The sequence below is a fragment of the Balaenoptera borealis genome (genome assembly GCF_965194805.1).
Source record: "Balaenoptera borealis genome assembly, chromosome: 12".
NCBI lineage: Eukaryota > Metazoa > Chordata > Mammalia > Artiodactyla > Balaenopteridae > Balaenoptera > Balaenoptera borealis.
Genome location: NC_138869.1, coordinates 64,940,976 through 64,959,771, shown reverse-complemented (window position 1 = coordinate 64,959,771; position 18,796 = coordinate 64,940,976). Strand labels below are relative to the sequence as shown.

General features: G+C 43.2%; 2 protein-coding genes across 6 annotated transcripts in view; both read left to right on the top strand.

Annotated features, from left to right (window-relative positions):
- The window catches only part of ZNF451 (zinc finger protein 451), a 90,278-nt gene extending 86,005 nt beyond the window's left edge, over positions 1 to 4,273 (top strand). For 2 of the 4 annotated variants that reach the window (XR_014232596.1, XR_014232597.1), the window contains exon 16: positions 2,169 to 2,187. Coding sequence is in view for 2 of the 4 variants with exons in the window: in XM_082347111.1 (XP_082203237.1) it covers positions 1,057 to 1,130 (74 nt within the window). In the remaining 2 variants the exon portion in view is untranslated. Of the gene's footprint in view, positions 1 to 1,056; positions 1,154 to 2,168 lie in introns of all 4 variants that reach the window. The other 2 variants (XM_082347111.1, XM_082347112.1) reach the window with 2 other exon arrangements.
- A 130-nt stretch (positions 4,274 to 4,403) lies between these two features.
- Positions 4,404 to 18,741, top strand: BAG2 (BAG cochaperone 2). Of its 2 annotated transcripts, XM_082347240.1 has the most exons (3): positions 6,201 to 6,499; positions 15,738 to 15,847; positions 17,306 to 18,741. In XM_082347240.1, the coding sequence occupies exons 1-3, from the start codon at positions 6,387 to 6,389 to the stop codon at positions 17,716 to 17,718; spliced, it is 636 nt and encodes a 211-aa protein (XP_082203366.1). In that variant the 5' UTR covers positions 6,201 to 6,386; the 3' UTR covers positions 17,719 to 18,741. The 2 variants fall into 2 exon arrangements, with proteins under 2 accessions (XP_082203365.1, XP_082203366.1); XM_082347239.1 differs by lacking the exon at positions 15,738 to 15,847 and having other exon boundaries at positions 4,404 to 6,499.
- The last annotated feature ends 55 nt before the right edge of the window (positions 18,742 to 18,796 follow it).

Genomic DNA, 18,796 nt, shown 5'->3' with positions numbered 1-18,796 from the left:
ATTTATAGACATTTGGTTGGCTGTTACAAGTAATTCCCACACTTCTGGGAATGTATACTGAGGCGGGGACTTGCTGACATTCAGCTTTAGTAGGTTATGCCAAGTTTTTTTTCCAAAGTGGTTGTTCCAATTTCTTTCCAGTACTGAATGTGAGTTCCTGTTGATCTACTGATACATCTTCACTAATCATTCAATTATTGGCCTTTTTAATTTTAGCTAGTGATGGTCATTTCTTTGTGGTTTGAGTTTACATTTTTCTGAAGAGTAATGTTTATTGACCATTTTCACATCTTTTGCCAGTGCCTTTCCAGATTTCTTGACAGTTTTCTTTTGGATGATCTTTTTTTTTTTTTTTAATTTATTTATTTTTTGGCTGTGTTGTGTCTTCGTTGCTGTGTGCAGGCTTTCTCTAGTTGTGGCGAGCGGGGGCTACTCTTTGTTGCAGTGCACGGGCTTCTCATTGTGGTGGCTTCTCTTGTTGCTGAGCACAGGCTCCAGACGCGCAGGCTCAGTAGTTGTGGCTCATGGGCTTAGTTGCTCCGCGGCATGTGGGATCTTCCCGGACCAGGGCTCGAACCCATGTCCCCTGCATTGGCAGGCGGATTCTTAACCACTGCGCCACCAGGGAAGCCCTGGATGATCTTTTCATTGATTTTTCTAGGTTGAAAATCTTTTAGTTCTTTCTGGGTACAAGCAAGATCCATGTATTGCAAATATTTTCTCTCACACTATGTCTTGTTTTTTTACTCACTTAATGGTGCTTTTGATGGATAAAAGTAATTTTAAGACATTCCAAAGTACGATTCTTTTTCATAATGTTTTTTGAATCCTATTTAATTAATCTTTCCCTACACTAAGGTCATGAAGATATTCCCATGTATTATCTTCTAGAAGCTTTGTTGTTTTGCCTTTCACGATTATATAGTAAATATACAGTAAATCTGAAATGTGTTTTTGTATATTCCATAAGGTAGAGGTAAATTTTATTTTTTTTTTCCATATGGCCTACCAATTGACCATTTGTTAAGAATATCATCTTTCCCCACCTTTCTGCAGTACCACCTTTGTCATCAATCAAGTTTCCATATATGCATGAGTCTGTTTCTGAGCTGTCTATGCTGTTCCTTTGATGTGTTCATCTGTCCTTACACTGGTACCACACTCTTAATTACTGTAACTTTGTAATAAGTTTTCATAAAAATAAATCTTGTCACCTTTTTCTTCTTCGCTAAGAGCATCTTGTCTTTTCTGCATATTTCTTCATCCCTTTGAATTCATCTTAGGGCAACTCACTGACCCAGAATCTAGCTTTAACTTAATACAGTGTAGAGTAGCTTGTAGTGTTTTAAATTGCCAACTATATAACACTAGTGCCCCAGCTCAGAGGAAGATGCAGCTATATCTTAGAAGAATTACCTGTGTCTGTGAACCAAGTAGGCTCTGGGAGACCGTGGACTGGACAGGATGAGATAAATCTGGTGTGAGAAGCTACTGAAGGCCAAGAAACTGACACCTAGTTCCACCCTCTTGGACCTTAGCATCATTCTTGGGAAATGGAGAAAAAGACCTGTGAACACAAGAATGTCAGTCTTGTTCACCGTTGTATTCTGTGCCTGGTATACAGTGGGCATTCAATAAATACTTGTTCAGTGAGTGCATATGTGTATATGCTTCTCAGAGGACATTATATAGCTGTGAGTTTGACTCTTTGCCTTAGATACTAGAAAGCTTAAAACTAAAATTTTAATAGCCTTTGAGATTTTGCCATTTCATGGTTTTGGCTTTCTATTTCTGCTTTAAGTCTTATATGCATTACCTCAAATCTTTTTGGAAATACATACTCATTTTCCACGTTGAGTCTGGTGATTACCTGTTAGTGATTCTAGAAGTTTGTTGACTTTCTACATCCCTAAATGGAAATTACTTACAAGTTTCTTAGCATAATTAAGCTCAGATATATTATAATTCAGTTTGAGATTATATCCAGATTCTCATATTTCAAAATAGTCTTATTTTATGATGAAGAAACTGTCAAGTTACCCTCAGTTTTTCCAATTTGTATTTCCTTTCCTTCCTGAAAATACAGATGTAGTTGATGAGACTTACATAAAGCACATCTTTATTAGTTTTCTGCCCTAAATATCAAAATTCTATGTTTTTTAATGCAGATGTGGAATTAGAAGAAGCGATTAGAAGAAGTCTTGAGGAAATGTAATTAAAGATATTACCACACAACATCAAGTGGCCTTGAAGAGACTCAGGATAATGAATTCTTGAGTTTGTTTTCTAAAGGAGATCAGAAATCTACTAGTACAAATGTATTTGAAAACTTTTTTTTGCTTTCATATGTTCAAAATCTGATATTGCTTTGTATTTTTGTGCTATTTTGCAAATATGTATAGAGGAATAAAATACATGTTAATGCAAATACAAATCATGTATTCTAATATAGGTGTCATGTTTCCCAGTTAACTTTGAATTCATATATTTACGTTACAAGAATTAAAAATTAGAAAAGCCCTTGACTATGGTTTATATGTTTCCGAAATAGAATTGGTTCTTTAATTTTATTTGTACTGTACAGATGATTCTAGTTTATTTTTTTAGGAGTGAAAATGAATATAAATAAAGCTGTCATAGCTCACTTTTTCTGTAAATTCTACTTCTTATGCGGCACTAATATATAATACCTTTGAGATCTTTGTTTATGATTATTGGGAGAGAGTAATGGAAACTGATCATGGAAAGAGATGAAAAATTTTATCAGCAGTGTTCTTTGTGAGTTTCACTCATATGTATATCCCTGCTTTAATTAGAGCTGCATATTGCTGGAATAAAAAAAAAATTTTCTTTGAAAGTAGTAGAAAGAAACTTTTGCCATTCCTTTTACCTGCTTAGACTTTTATGTGACTTGTATTATCTACTGTTTAAAGGGAATGATGTAAAAAATATTTGCATAGAATTAGGCATATTTTTAATAATATTAGTCCTTTTATATATATATTTGTGTAAACATAGTATTCTTCAGAAAATAACGTTGAAAGTCTACTCAGGAGTAATCTTCCTTAACCCTTTAAAATTTTTATTTCATATGGAGGTATCTTCATTTTAGTTATTCCTCAAAATGTCAGTTTCCTACAGTTGGTATTAAATACTTAATTTTTAAATGTTGAGGCCACATTGTGAATAATAAAAAACGTTACCTAATTAGGAGACTAAGAAGGGGCTTGTCGTACAATCTTTGTGTATATGCTTCATGTTATTTGACCCAGAAACGTCATCCCTAAAAATTTCGAGTAGTAATTACTTACCAAACTTAAAATTTTCTGTAAATATAAATTTTTCTTTAAGACAGAAAAAAAAATATATCATGGCTAGAACTTTGGTCTTTCTCTGCAACTAGATAGTTTAGTGTGAAATAGTATTACTGTTTTTTTTTTATTATTATTATATAGTCTTTTCAATCCACATTGGAAACCAATTTGTGTTTTTATTTCTTAAGCTGTCAGTTCTGTCCTACCTGCTTGCATTTTTTTTTTTAAGTACACATCATAGCTTGAGAATGTACTAGTCATTTTTCCAAAGTATTTTTAATTTATTTGTTAGAGTAGTTAAGGCGTTGGGTGGTAGTCATGGAGCCGGACCTTAAAGACATCTGCCGGAGCTTGCTCAGTAGTGAGGAGCAGAAAGGGTGTCAGAAAGAAGAGCGGTCCAGCAGATGTAGGGGAGGTGCCACACACAGGTGGGATGCAGCCTGTGTTCTATTAGGACGCTTGTGTGGTGTCTATGGTCAAGAGTAACCGAGGCTTTTCATATGACGGGAAAGGGATAATTCATCATGATCCTTTAAATAAGGTAACTGGGTTGTCTAATGTTTTAATTAATAATTGTCACTGATTCTATTTCTACTTACTAAGCAATTAAAAATCACTTTTAAATTACTTCATAATTTGAACTTAATTCAGACACAAGGAGGAGAGGTAGTCTGGATGTTACAGAAAGTTATGGGGAATATTATCAAGAGTAAATGTTTCTAACATTGACAATGATGCTTGCCTGTTTGTTTTTATTCATTTTTTATTTTATTGTGATTTTTTTTCTTTTAAAAAGTTTTTGTTGTGATTCCTTATTTTTATACCTGAATAACAACTTTTGTCGAAGCAATGATGGATAACATAATGTTTATTTTAAAAAGGATATGTAGATAATGTACTGATAGTATCTGGTTGGTGGTATCATTGATTGTCTTAAATAAAAATATCTCGGTTAAGAAGCTTTTTTTTTCTTTTTGGATGCTTGGTATCCTACCAGACCAGCCCTTTCTCCTACTCCTTGTCCCCCTGACGACCTGGCCCTCCACTCTGGCCTCTCCCAAGAACAAGGTACAGGGACTGCTCTGGACACCGTTGGGCAAGTGCAGCTGGGAGACTCAATCGGCTGGGCCTCAATTTAAAGAGCTTTTTTTTTCCATCATTTTTTTCTTTTAAATTTCTTTGAAACAATTCATTTATTCATTCACTCACAAAGTATTTATTGAGTACTTACCATGTGGCTGTTCTAAGCACTTGAGATACACCAGTGAGTGAAACAAAGCCTACACCTCTCTGGAGCACAGCTGGGGGAGAGGTGACAAGATGGGGAAGGAAAACGGGGAAGGGAAAGATAGTATGGGGGTGGGGCGAGGCGGGAGTGCTTGCTATTTGTAATAGGGAGGTCAGGGTCTTTCTGGTGAACTTGAGCAGAGACCTGAAGGCGAGAGAGTGAGCCAAGCAAATGTGTATGGGGAGGAGCTGTAGGTGGAGGTGAAAAGTCTGGAAGTGAGCTTGATACATCCATGGAAAAGCAAGAAGGCTAGTATAGCCGAGTGAGCGGGATGAGCTCAGAGAGCAATAGGAGACGGAATCCTTTGAGGCCTCTTCTGAAGACCTTGGCTTTTACCCATTTCACAAATGAGGGGCCGCTGAAGGTTTCTGAGAAGTGGTGTGATGTGCCTTATTTAGAAGGATGACTGGAGCTGCTGTGCTGAGCATAGACCTGAGAGCAGAAGCAGGAAGACCAGGTGAGAGGGTATTGCGGTGATGCAGGAGAGAAGTGATGCTGGCCGAGACCTGAGTAGGGGAGTGGGGACAGGCAAGTGGGAGTGGGCCTGGGTGTTCTCTGAAGGTGGAGCCCACTGGGTCCAGGGTGTGAGAGAAAGAGAGTCCAGCACGTTTCCAAAGCTACGTGATAGACTTTCAGACCATTCACAAAATGTCTAAAGATTCCAGGTGTCATGATAGGGCAAAACATTTAATGAGGTCAGATAATCTCCTACAGCAAAAGTTTATTAGTATTTAGAGTTCAGAGGAATTGGGATCCAGCCTTAAAGGCCTCATCTCTGTTCAAGTATTTCAATGGCTTTGATCTCAGATTAAAGGTTGTGATGCAGCTTTAAACTGTTATTATCTCCATTTCAGGTGTCCTGTACATTCTCATCCTTGGAGGCAGAGAGCTATAATGAGATGGGAGCAAAGCGCAAGTATTTACGTCGATACATCTTTGTACTCCCGGCCCCATTCCACTCACTGACCTTTGTAGTGTCTGACCAAGTGGTCTAGTGCGTCTTTTCATAACTGGAGATTTAAATAAGTGGGGTGTGAAACGGCCTTAAATAATAATTATTTCACTCAAATTCCAACCAATAACTTTTTTTAAACATGTGTGGGTGCTTTACCAAAATTCCTTTCTTAATCATCTTTTCTTTTGGTACTTTATTTTATTTATTTTGGCTGCCCCCGGTCTTAATTGCAGCAGGCGGGATCTTTCTTGCAGCATGCGGACTCTTAGTTGCGGCATGCATGGGGATCTAGTTACCCCACCAGGCGTCAAACCCGGGCCCCCTGCACTGGGATCACAGAGTCTTACCCACTGGACCACCAGGGAAGTCCCAACCAGTAACTTTTTAATAGAAAAGAAAGTCATTAAAAATGCCTTCATGAGAGCGGGTGTAAAAAAAAGAGGTTCAGCTTGGTCCCTACATCTATCAGCTTCAGTTGTGGCCTCCAGGCTCCTTGTTCTCATCTCGGCAAAGTGCCCAGGAGCCGCGGTTGCATGAAGGGCCCTTTCCACCCCAGCACAGCCCAAGCCCGCTCCCCTTGGAGCCCCTGCGGGGCGGGGCCGGGGGCGCGGGCTCCGCCTCGGGCGGTGTTCGGGGCGGAGACGCGTCCCCGCGCCCAGCAAGGCCTCCCCGCCGCGCCGCCCACAAGGCCGCCCGCGCCGGACAGAGCAGCGGCCGGCTCTCGTGCACCCGCGCCCGGTTCCCGGTTCCCCGGTTCGCGGGCGGCGCGTCAGAGGAGGCGGGTGGAGCGCGGGGAAGGCAGTGATCTCGGGCCGCCCGCCGGACACCGATGGCTCAGGCGAGGATCAGCGCCAAGGCCAACGAGGGCCGTTTCTGCCGCTCCTCGTCCATGGCCGACCGCTCCAGCCGCCTGCTGGAGAGCCTGGACCAGCTGGAGCTCAGGTGCGCGGGCCGGCCCTCCGAGCCTGCGGAGGGCGCGCGGGGACCGAGAGCAGGGAGCGCGCGGGCAGCGGGGAGCGGCTGGCAGGGGAGCTGGGCAGCCCCAGGCCCCGCGGAGGGCCGCGCTGGGTCGGCGGGTCCCTTCACAGGAGCGGCCGTGTTCTGGGTCAGCGGCCCCGCACGCTCCGGCGGCCACGCTCCTTCGCGGCTCCAGACCCGAGCGCCGGGAGCGTGAGAACCGAGAAGGGAAAGTTACGGGTACGTTACTCGACATGGGGCTGTGACACTGCGGGTCCGCAGAGCTCCTGGAACGTTCCGTGTGGGGGCCAGGTGTTTCCGGCCCAGTCTTTTCCCATAGTGTATTTTTAGGACAGGCGGCAGTTCAATGGTCCCCGTTGTGAATGACTGATCTCTTTGCAAAATATAAAAATCCATCTGATCCCAGGACGGGAGAGGAGCAGGACCCGTGTCCCCTCCCCCTGCCACTTTCAGCCCGGGTGTGTGTGTGTGGCGGGGGTGGGGGTGGGGGGCTCCTTCTCCAGGTCGCCGCTCACACCTTCCAAATGCTGGTCTCTGGCCCGAGAACACGAGTCAGTTTTCCCTTCTTAACTAATGACGGTGTTATTAAGTAATCAGTGTGTCCATTGCGATAAACACGTGCAAGGTGAGAGTCTGAGTTGTTCTACTGGGGGAAGGTGGGGGGGCGGTCCCGGCGCTGAGGTCCCGGGAATGTGACTTTAGAGAAGGACCCGCGCACTCAGGCGCGCATTTGGGTGACAGGTTACTGCTGACCAGGAGGAGCAGATGTCTCCCTTAATGGTTTGAGTGTTTTTCTGAGTTTGGGAAGATGCAAGAATGTGTTCCTAAGATTTTTCCTGAAAATCTCTCCGAGTGCCTGTTTTGCCGGTTTTCCCAGAGCTCTGAGTGTCTCATTCCTGCTCTTCTCCTGAATTCTTTCCAGGCTGTGCTGTCAATTCCTGTAGAACCGGGCACCACGGGCACTCCTTAGTGGCAAATGTAGTGGCTGGCTTGTATGGAATTCCTAAATAATTTCTAAGAAATTTGGGAAATACTTTTTTTCCTTTAACAGTGAATGAAAACTTGCATGTACTTCCTGTAACTGTTTATGTCACTAAAGTTACTGTGTAAGTTGTGTGCAAGTGTAGTTACAGGAAAATCATATTGAGGCGCCCACAACTCCCTGAAACCACAAGGAATTTTTTTCGCATAGTTTTCACCAGGTTCTGGGTGAGCAAGGGAGTATGTAAGACAAAAATTTTAAGAAGCATTGCATATATGTCTTTATCTCCCTGGATTAATATACCAAAACAAGGGGTCTGTTTGCCAATAAAGTACATTAATAACCAAGTGAATAATTTATTATCATTTATTAATACATATGTTTAAATTGTCATTTATTATTATATATGTGTTTATTATTATTATTATTATCATCATGGGAAGAAACGATGTCTTCTCAGAAAATAAGTTCTCCACCACCATGATTTCATGGAGAGTAATAGAGGGGTCCTGCTTGGAATGAGGCAGATGGAACAAGCTGGACCAGATGGAGCAAAACTAGAGCTCCTGAGTGTCCCTGGGAAGATTATGATTTCTTTTTATGTAGCAGCGAAACAAGTGCCTCAGCGTCTCCTCCAGTCTTTAGAACTTTGAGGGCATGTTCTCAGCCATTTCAGGGGTCTCTCTCCCCTAGTTAGAAAGAAAGGATGTTTTCTTAAAGGAACAGGTGGGACGCTGCCCGTCCTTTCTTCAAGCTGATGCACTGTCCTCAAACCTGGTGCCTCACGTAGGGTGGGTACAGAAGCAGTCAGGTACTCATCTTTAAAAGGAGGCCTCTGGTTTTGAATATTATTCTAATGCTTCATTAATGTAAAGTGAATTCTGATTACCATGTGCAAGTGATTAAATAGTAACTTGCTGAATTAACCCTTGAGCTAAGAAAGATTAATATGTGTCTAATTGTTCATTTTAGGGCCTTTTCTAGTAATTTTAGACTTTTGTGAGCTTTGTTTCTTCCTTTTAAAAAAAAAAGTGATGCCGGGCTTCCCTGGTGGTGCAGTGGTTAAGAATCCACCTGCCAATGCAGGGGACACGGGTTCGAGCCCTGGTCCAGGATGATCCCACATGCCGCGGAGCAGCTAAGCCTGTGTGCCACAACTACTGAAGCCCGTGCACCTAGAGCCCATGCTCTGCAACAGGAGAAGCCACCGCAATGAGAAGCCCGTGCACCACAAAGAAGAGTAGCCCCCGCTCGCCACAACTAGAGAAAGCCTGTGCACAGCAACAAAGACCCAACGCAGGCAAAAATAAATAAATAAATAAATAAATAAATAAAATTTTAAAAAAAGAAACTATTGATAGAATCATGCCTATAAGATCAAGTTTAAAAAGAAAATGTGACATTCATGTGTCATCTTATCTAATAGTTTAATTTCATATTGAGGATGGCAGGGTACTAAGTAGGGTGAAAATTACAGGCTGTACCTAGAAGCTGGTGTTTACTGTTCCCCCACTGTACTAGTTTTGTCAATTGTGGCAGAACATTTTCCATGTGAAACTGAAAATAGAATTATGCTCAGTGCTTTATGACCTGCCTTGTGAACTGGTGTCCATGGTGTTTAAAGTGCTTTCAGGTGTTTGGCAGCATCTGACAAATCATTAAAGAAACTCCATTTGTTTCTATATGTTAGCACGACACTAGCCTTTCTTTTTAGACGCCGGCTCACCTCCTTTTTTGCTTCCTCCTAAAAAGGTGATGCCTTTCTCTCCTGGTTTTCATGACCAATTCAAATGGTGTCTGATTTTTCCATTCGTCAGTGGCTCTAAACACTTTGCTTATGATTGTTAACTAATTTAACAGTGATCATAATTCATAAATGATACCCACTAACAGTTATTTAGTTAATGAGCGCTGACTCTGCAGGCCCTGTGCCTTTGTGGAAATTACCGTCACCTCTGTTCTTCAGGCAGGAAACTGAGGCTTGAGAAGTTAAATGACCCATCCAAGGTCACACAGCTGGAACCCAGGAAGACTGGCTGTAGAGCTTAATACATTATGCCTGAATTTTCTTAGAGTTAAGTATGTCGTGTTTCAAAAATGTAGGAATAGTATATGATTTTACTGAAAGAGGTGAAAATTCCACTTAGATTGGTGTCCCTGAGACCCTGATCTCAGGGACTATTGAACACCTGCTCTGTGCAGGGTGTTGAGTGGCCCCTGAAGGCTCTGGGTGGTGGTGAAGATGCTTGGGACGTGGGGTGTGGAGAACAGCCGAGGGGAACGACAGGACTGGGAGACTAGCTGTTCACAGATGTCCCCAAACTCGTCCTATTGTGGCTCCCTCCCCCGCCATCAGCCAGTCACCATGGCTTCCATGGCAGCCAAGGAATGAAGGATGGGGCAAGGGCGGATGTGGTCATTTAGCTGACAGTTTCACTGCACCAACGTCCCAGGAGCCACAAGACAAGATGGCACCATAGTTAATATTGTATAAGAGCCTGTAATTTAAAAGATCACTGCTTGTAGACATTGTCATGTGAATCTTCCAAAACCCTCTGAGGCAGGAGGAGGACATATGTTCCCTCCTTTAGAAGCGAGCGAATCCAGTCCAGAGGGACTGAGTGGCCGGTCTGAGGCCATCCTGCTCATGCGTAGCTCCTGACACTAAAGCCTAGACACTTTTTTACACCAGAGTGTCTCAGTAGTGAATGTAATTTATCATTTTGGTGATGATTAGGGAGCCCTTCAAAATCTTAACCTTGCCTAAAATATAAGTGATCTTTGTAGTATTCTTTCTTCTTCCCCTCCCCTCCCCTGCCCTCCCCTCCCCTCTCCTCCCCTCCTGTCCCCTCCCCTCTCCTCTCCATGTTGGGTCTTCGTTGCTGTGCGCGGGCTTTCTCTGGTTGCAGCGAGCAGGGGCTACTCTTTGTTGCTGTGCGCGGGCTTCTTGTCGCGGTGGCTTCTCTAGTTGTGGAGCACAGGCTCTAGGCGCGCGGGCTCAATAGTTGTGGCTTGCGGGCTCTGGCGCGCAGGCTCAGTAGTTGTGGCGCCTGGGCTTAATTGTTCTGCGGCATGTGGGATCTTCCCGGACCAGGGCTCGAACCCGTGTCTTCTGCATTGGAGACCACTGCGCCACCAGGGAAGTCCCTGTAGTATTCTTTTGATACAAGAATTTTGAATAAGAAACAGGACTATGATTTTAAGAACCTGTTTTAGAAGTAATTTCTTTGAAATAAGTCCATTTGCCATTTCCCCTTTTGATGAAAGCACAATTTCTTGTTATTTACAAGCCTGAGTTCATAATGGTAAGCATGTAATAACGACCAGGAAGCTAGCATTCAAGGCACCAGTTCTGGGCATGGACTGCATGCAGTGGTCCCTCAGTGTCTGCAGGGATTGGTTCCAGGGCCCGTGGGGTACCAGAAGCCACAGATGCTCAAATCTTTTCTATAAAATGGTGTAGGAGTTGGCCATCCGTATCCATGGGTACTGCATCTCTATTAACTCATAGCTTGTTTAGTCAATGCTGTCAGTCACTGTGTTAAACTCTACCTGCTTTACTTCATTCAGTCACACCCACCGTCTCATTATCCCCGTTTTGTAAATGAGGAAACTGAGGCAAAGAGAATGTAAGTAACTACTCGAGGTCACTCAGCTAGTAAGTGGCAGCAGCTCTGGCTCGAGTGGCAGGACTGAGGCCCTTGCAGTCCCTGCACATGGCACAGAGCACGTGCCGGGGTGGCTGGCCTGGGAGACCACCTCCCAGCACCTTGTCCCTTGGTCCCAGGCTGCCATCTCCGGGCCCCGGGGACCAGCCGAGGATGCGTGCGCTCCACATTTGTCCTCGCAGGAACATTCTGAGCACAGGTTCTGTTAAAGCTTAGCTGTGATTTCATGCAGAGAGTTTTCCAGGAGCACAGCCCGGGCCAGCCTTACCGTGAGGATCAGTTCTTTCCCAATTTGGACATGTAGCTCTTGCAGGATCTGCTGGTAAAAACAGAGCTGCCCCCCTCTGCCAAGGAGTGTTGTCAAGTGATGTGTTAAGAATGTGAAGGATAAAGTGAGATGGTCCAACACGCCTCTGAACAGAGTTCCAGGAGAAATCACAGAAGGGCAGGTGGAAAATATTTGAAGGTTTAATGGCTAACAGTTTTCTAGAACTAATGTAGACAAAAAGATGTGTATATGAATTGAATTTAAGGAGACCAATAGCTGATAAATATGACTTAAGCAAACTAAGTAGAGAAGTAGGTTCAGCTTTTTAAAAGAAAAAACTAAGCATGTGATGTCCATACACTAGACAGATGTACAGTATTGACGACCTCAAGGGAGGGGAAGGAGGAAGTTGCTAAGGAGACAGTTCCTGCCAGAAGGATTGGGTTTTGAAAAAGGATCACTCAGTAGACGTGGGCCAGGGATAAAGAATGTTCAGGAAGCGGGGGACAGAAGATGAAAGGGCCAAGATGCCAAAAAACCCCTGGGAATCTTTACATCCTGAAGAATGAAATTTTACCTTTGCTATGAAATGAAAAAGGTTTACATAAAATCATATATAAGAAGTTCTATAAAAGATGAAATCTGTTTTTCACAGGGAAAATGCCCTGGCAATTTCTAGCCTTGTGGGATAAAAAATAAAAGTTCCATCTAATTGCCTCTATGTTTGGTCTCATTTAATGAAAAAATATCTTCTTTATATGACAGATTTATTATATTTTTTTCTAGAGGGTCTCCTTTCAAACAATTTTCTTGTTAACAACTTCATGAACTTACTAGTATAACTTATTATCATAAATGGAGTGTTCTTCTTTAGAGTAACAATTCTCTCTTTATCATCTTACATTTGAATATAAACTCAGGAGTGCTGGAAAATTAATCTCTTCTTTCAGCATCATCTCATTTACCAATCAAATGACTCATCTGTGCCATTTAAATACTAGAGTCACGTTTGTGTTTTTGCACAAATGTTTCTTGTTAGTGACAACCTGACCACTTTCATGTGTCCCGGGCCCTGAGAGTCTGCTCGTGTGAAATGTGTAAGCACATAATGAATGGGGCTGGAAGGCAGCCTGATGCTGTGTGTTTACTATTTTATAGAATATTGGTTTTGATTGTGTTTTCCAGCCAAATTTGTCACATAAGATTCTTACGAGCTCTTTGCTTCTACTGGCTCTTATAAACACAGAGTCCAACAATGTATTTAGTATCTTGAGAATCGAGACCCTGTGACTGTACAGTGTGTCGGTGCTATTTTGGGGGATAACAGGTGGGTGCCTGTAGGGGAAAAGGCGCGTGTGTGGTTGGGGTGAGGGCCTCCTCCTGTGGCAGGAACACATGCTAGAACACGTGCCCAGGAAGAGAGAAGGGATTAGATCTCCTTGTGATCTGTGTTTCCAAGAGCATCTGAGTACTGGAGGTAGGTCTGTCACTATTTATTTTGCAACAGTTGGCAACTTATCTAGTTGTGGTGTAATAAAAAAAACAAGAGGGGCTTCCCTGGTGGCGCAGTGGTTAAGAATCCACCTGCCAATGCAGGGGACATGGGTTCGAGCCCTAATCCGGGAAGATCCCACATGCCGCGGAGCAACTAAGCCTGTGTGCCACAATTGCTGAGCCTGCGCTCTAGAGCCCGTGAGCCACAACTACTGAGCCCACGTGCCACAACTACTGAAGCCCACGCACCTAGAGCCCGTGCTCCACAACAAGAGAAGCCACCGCAATGAGAAGCCCACACTGCAACGAAGAGTAGCCCCCGCTCGCCGCAACTACAGAAAACCCGGGCAGCAATGAAGACCCAACACAGCCAAAAAATAAATAAATAAATAAATGTTTTAAAAAAAAAAAAAAAATCAAGACTGGATGCTACATTTAAAAAAAAAAAACAAAAAAAAAACCAAGAAAGTGCCCTGGAAACAGCACTTTAAACACACAGGATTTTGTTTTCTTTCACTCTCATAATTACACAGCCTCGTTCTTTAGTCACTGGTTGTGTTCGTGCGTGTGTGTAGTAAGTGCATGTGTGTATAGTTGCGGGGTTATCAGGGCTTTACACCAAAAACCTACAGAAGCGTTCTCTTTAAATTCGGGAAAAGACAAAGATGCCCTCTCTTAGCGCCACTGTTTAATATAGCACAGGAGGACTTTAGTCAGTGCTATAAAGAAAGAAAAATAGGAGCTGATAGGATTGAAAAGGAAGAGATGAGAATTTTCATTTTTTGTAGATGAAATGATCATCAATCCAGAAGAATAGAAATTAAAAAACCATTAAAAATGAATAAGTGTAAATGAAGGTTGCCAGTTATGACATGAACCTACCAAAAACAGCATTTCTCTAATCAACAATAGCCAACTATAAAATGTAGTATATATGTAAATATATTATTCACAATAGTAACAATATCCAAAATATTCAAAACACTTAAAAGAGTCTGTAAGACTACCATCAAGAATACTTCAAAACTCTAATAAAGAATGTAGAGGAGGGTCTGGATGAAGGAGACACCCTTGGAGGAACTGACAAATGTTCTAAAGGTATCTAATTTATTCCAGTTTTTTGAGAAACCCAATAAACTTACTTTAGAGTTTATGGAGGGATAAAAGTCGAAATAGCTATGTTATTTTTAAAGGTTAGAGGACTGGGGACTTCCCTGGTGGTGCAGTGGTTAAGAATCTGCCTGCCAATGCAGGGGACACGGGTTCGAGCCCTAGCCCGAGAAGATCCCATGTGCCACGGAGCAACTAAGCCCGTGCGCCACAACTACTGAGCCTGCGCTCTAGAGCCCACGAGCCACAACTACTGAGCCCATGTGCCACAACTACTGAAGCCCGTGCGCCTACAGCCTGTGCTCCGCAACAAGAGAAGCCACCGCAGTGAGAAGCCTGCACACTGCAACCAAGAGTAGCCCCCGCTCACCACAACTAGAGAAAGCCCACGCTCAGCAATGAAGACCCAACGCAGCCAAAAATAAAAAAAAAAAGATTAGAGGACTGGTCTACCAGATACTAAGGCATATCACAAACAAAGCTGGTGCTATTTTTAAGAAATGGGTGTTGGTGTAAGAACAGTCAAAATACTACTGGATGGAATAGAGATTTCAGAGGCAGACAATCTACAAATCATTGAGGGAAAGATGGATTTGGGGTGCATAATGTTGGGGAAAATGGTTAAATCCTTACCTAACCATATACAGAGGTGGATTCTAGATGAATTACGACATAAGTATGAGAAAAGTGAAACAATCAAGATAATAGAAGGAGATGTAGGAAAGTATGTCCTGACCTAGGGATGGGAGGACCCTGAAACAAAACTTCACAGCATAAGTCAAGGTAAAACAAAACCAAGAAAAGATGGATCTTTTTATTTTTCACTTCAAAATAAGGCTCTCTGTTCAGTGAAGGACCTCCCAGACACAGATCATATAGGATAGGATGGGAGAAGATGGTCACAGTGTCTGTCACCAAATCACCAAGAGGACAGTAACCCCAGTTTAAAAAAGAAAAAATAGGCAAAGGTTGTGAACAAGCTCACAAGTATACAAAGAGATGTCCAAAATTATTAGCAATGAAAGAAATGCAGATTAAGTACTGACATATCACTTGTTAGCCTGGCAAGAGATGGTTAGAAAGTTGGGAGATGCTGAGTGCTGGTAGGGCTGTTGGGACACAGGGACTCCTGGTCCAGCCATTCTGGAGAACAATCCAGGGTGGAGTCAGATGACAGTCCACACACCCTGTGTCTCAGCCGTTCCACGCTGGGATGGATCCTCTTATCAGGGCCATAAGGGGAAGGGTACTCGTGGACGCGTTGTGAGCGGAAGCTGGGGGACAGGGCATGTCTCCGCTAGGCCAGGGAGGGCAGATCAGGTGAGGGACACGGGAACCTGGTGATTCATAATAAAGTATGCTGCTGAGTGAAGAAAGAAACAGTGAGATATAAATAAATTGAAAATAGACAAGTACGTGAGTACAGATTTTTTTTGTAAAAACGAATACAAATAGATAGACACTAAATAGAATGATTGCCCTGTGAGTGGGGAGGAAACTGGAAGCCACAGAGCAAGTGGATTAAAAAGAAAAAAATTACAGAATAAAAAATAAAAAGGAATACGTTTTCGGAAAGTGTTCCTTCCTAATCGTCGTTACCCTTGAGCTGGACTGAGCAGTGGAGAGATGAGGAAGACGCAGCTTCCCTCCAGTAACTGTCCTGTCCCCCGCACTCCGCAGGGTGGAGGCTCTTCGGGAAGCGGCCACGGCTGTGGAGCAGGAGAAGGAGGTCCTCCTGGAGATGATCCACAGCATCCAGAACAGCCAGGACATGCGGCAGATCAGCGACGGTGAGGGCCCCTCCCGGGGCCGAGGGGGGCGGCGGGGGTGCCGCAGAGCCGCTCCTCCAGCCCAGCAGAGACGGGCCAGGCAGGATGTGACAGCAGAGGAAACGGGCACAAGGTCGGCAGCAGAGAAGACAAAAGGAGATGAATGGAGGTGTAACGTAAAGAGGGGAAGGGGAGAAAGGCAGAGAACACAGATCATGGACCCACTAAACCCGGTTCCACAGGAGGGCCGGGTGGCCTGATGCTCTGCACCAGCGGGCGGTGCTCCTGCTAACCGGGCTCCCCTGGGGCCGCACAGGACCGGCCTGTGGGCCGAGCAGCTGGTGCGGTCAAGTGTGCATCCAGGCCCAGACCCACACTGTCACACATCCTCAGAGGGGTCAAGATCTAGTCTGTCTCTTCACTGTCCTGGCCATAGAACAGTGAATTGGGAAGGAGGTTACAGAGCAGGACAGGTTGCTGATTTCCATATAAATAGTGAAATGATAACCCAGCACCCTCTTCATGCTGGCCAAGACTCAGACTGAATTACTGGCCTGAATTAGTCTGGAGGGGATGAAGTCAGTGCCTCATTTTGAGGCCAGCTTTTCCTCCAGTGTCATGGCTTTTTTTCAGCCAGAATCGGGGCATTGTATTCTGATACACACACAGAATGTGAGGCCCCAAAATATGCCTCTCTGGCCTAAGGATTATTCCGAACTGACTATTTTTGAGAAACTGCAGACACAGGAGGAGGAGCTCTGAAAACAATAGAAGTCACCGTTTTGTAAGGGAAATTTACATTTACATTTTGTAAAGGAAATCATTTGTAAGGGTGTCTCCCTCTCTACCAGGAAGAGGAGGATGACTAAATTACAAGAAACTTTCACCAGTGGAGAAGGCACCTACTGAATCTACATAAGAACCTTACCTTTGTCTATTGTGCCTTTTCTGGGAACCTCCAGAACTTGCCTCCCTCCCTCCTCACCTTCTCTAGCTGAGGGTATTTTGGGTGGAGGCTGGGCCATCTCAGGGAGTTACTCAGTTTCCCTGGGGATCTCCCATGTATACATGGGGTATACATGTCAATAAGCTTCTGGGTTTTTTTCTTGTTAGTCTGTCTTATTACAGGAGGGTCTCAGCCAAAAGCTCAGAAAGGTAAAGGGAAAGTTATCTCCCTCCTCTAATGCACATCCTCATGTAGATCCAGGACATCCAATCTCCTGCTCTAACCAGCACAAAGCCCCAGTTACAGACGCACACCTGCCCCAGCTTCTGCAGACGTGACAACCGCAGAGTCATCTGGCGTCCAATCTGATACTCTTTATAAATTAATCTTATTGCTGTAGTTTTAACTTTTATCTTTAAGAAATTCATAGGTGCTCACAGAATAGATTCAGCCACACAAAAATGCCTTAGTGTTCTTGACATAGATGCGTGTATGTCTCATACTGACTGATATTTCAAACTTTTCATGATTAGGAGAAAGAGAAGAATTAAATCTGACTGCAAACCGTCTGATGGGACGAACCCTGACTGTGGAAGTTTCAGTAGAAACAATTAGGAACCCCCAGCAGCAGGAGTCCCTCAAGCATGCCACCAGGGTCATTGACGAGGTGGTCAGTAAGTTTCTGGATGATCTGGGAAACGCCAGGAGTCACCTGATGTCTCTGTACAGCGCGTGTTCCTCCGAGGTGCCTGCGGGGCCGGTGGATCAGAAGTTCCAGTCCATCGTGATTGGCTGTGCTCTCGAGGATCAGAAGAAAATTAAGAGAAGACTAGAGACCCTGCTTAGGAACATTGAAAACTCTGACAAGGCCATCAAGCTGCTGGAGCATTCTAAAGGGGCTGCTTCCAAAACCCTGCTACAAAACACTGAAAGCAGATTCAACTAGTGTTCCAACCTAAGAGCCCTTATAAATAATCACATAAAAATGATAACATACTATCTTAAGTGATAACTAGTTCTGTTTGTTAGACATAACAACTCATTTGATACTGATAGTTGTTTCCGATGAGGAAAATATCTGTGTTTGTTAGTTTGTGAATAACAATTAAAACTAGAAATATTTTGATTACCTTTCTAGAAGTTTTTAGATTGAATTCTTGTCTTGTACTAGGATCTAGCACCTCATATATATATATATCTATATTTTACTATTCTGTGGATGAACACTTAGTATGTGGGGGAAATAAGTGCTCGGCTAGGGGTAAAAGCATCACGGTTCTCTCCTGGGCTTTGTCTGCAAAGACACACGGGCACACACTGACCACGCATCTGCTGTGAGCCAAGCAGTGAGCTTGGAATTATGGAAGGGAACCTTCCCTGTGTCTTCTCTTTCATTCAGCAGGTTTTTTAGACATCTATATCAAATTATTTTGAACTTAAACATTTATGCATCTCATAATCTGAATGTTATTTCTTGATAACACGTGAAAACCTGACATAAAATGTGAGAAACTTCACCTCTAATTTTACCACTCTGAACTGTATATGGTATATCCACTTCATCTTTTTCCAAATGCATCATTTCTTTAAATTTTTAATCATTACAGAAATACAATGTTGTAACTTGCCTTTAAAAGGAAAAATTAAATACTGTTTTAAAGTCTGCTTTTAATTCTCAACTTAAGAACCTCTATTCCATGTAGTTGTACAATTTACCCATTCCCCTTACTGGACATTTAGGTTGTTTCCAGTTTGTTGCTTATTACTGCAACATACTTGTGTACGTAGAGCTTTTTCCTTCTTTCCTTTGTTTTTGATTTTCTTTGTATAAATAATTCCCAGCAATGGGTTTTACTGGGTCAAAGGGTATATACATTTTCATGGCCTGATATGTTTCCAAAGTTTTTTTGTATAAGAGTTATATCAATTTATACTGTCTTAAATAATTAAAAAGTAGCTGTTTCACTGAGAGCTTTTCAGCATTGAGCATTTTTTTCTAATATTAAATATGAAATACCTTAATT

What these genes read in the sequence shown, in the direction of transcription:
- BAG2 (XM_082347239.1), top strand. Translation starts at nt 6,091, where the DNA reads ATGAAGGGCCCTTTCCACCCCAGCACAGCCCAAGCCCGCTCCCCTTGG. An exon ending in CTGGACCAGCTGGAGCTCAG is followed by an intron (nt 6,500 to 17,305) that starts GTGCGCGGGCCG and finishes TTTCATGATTAG; the next exon opens with GAGAAAGAGAAGAATTAAAT.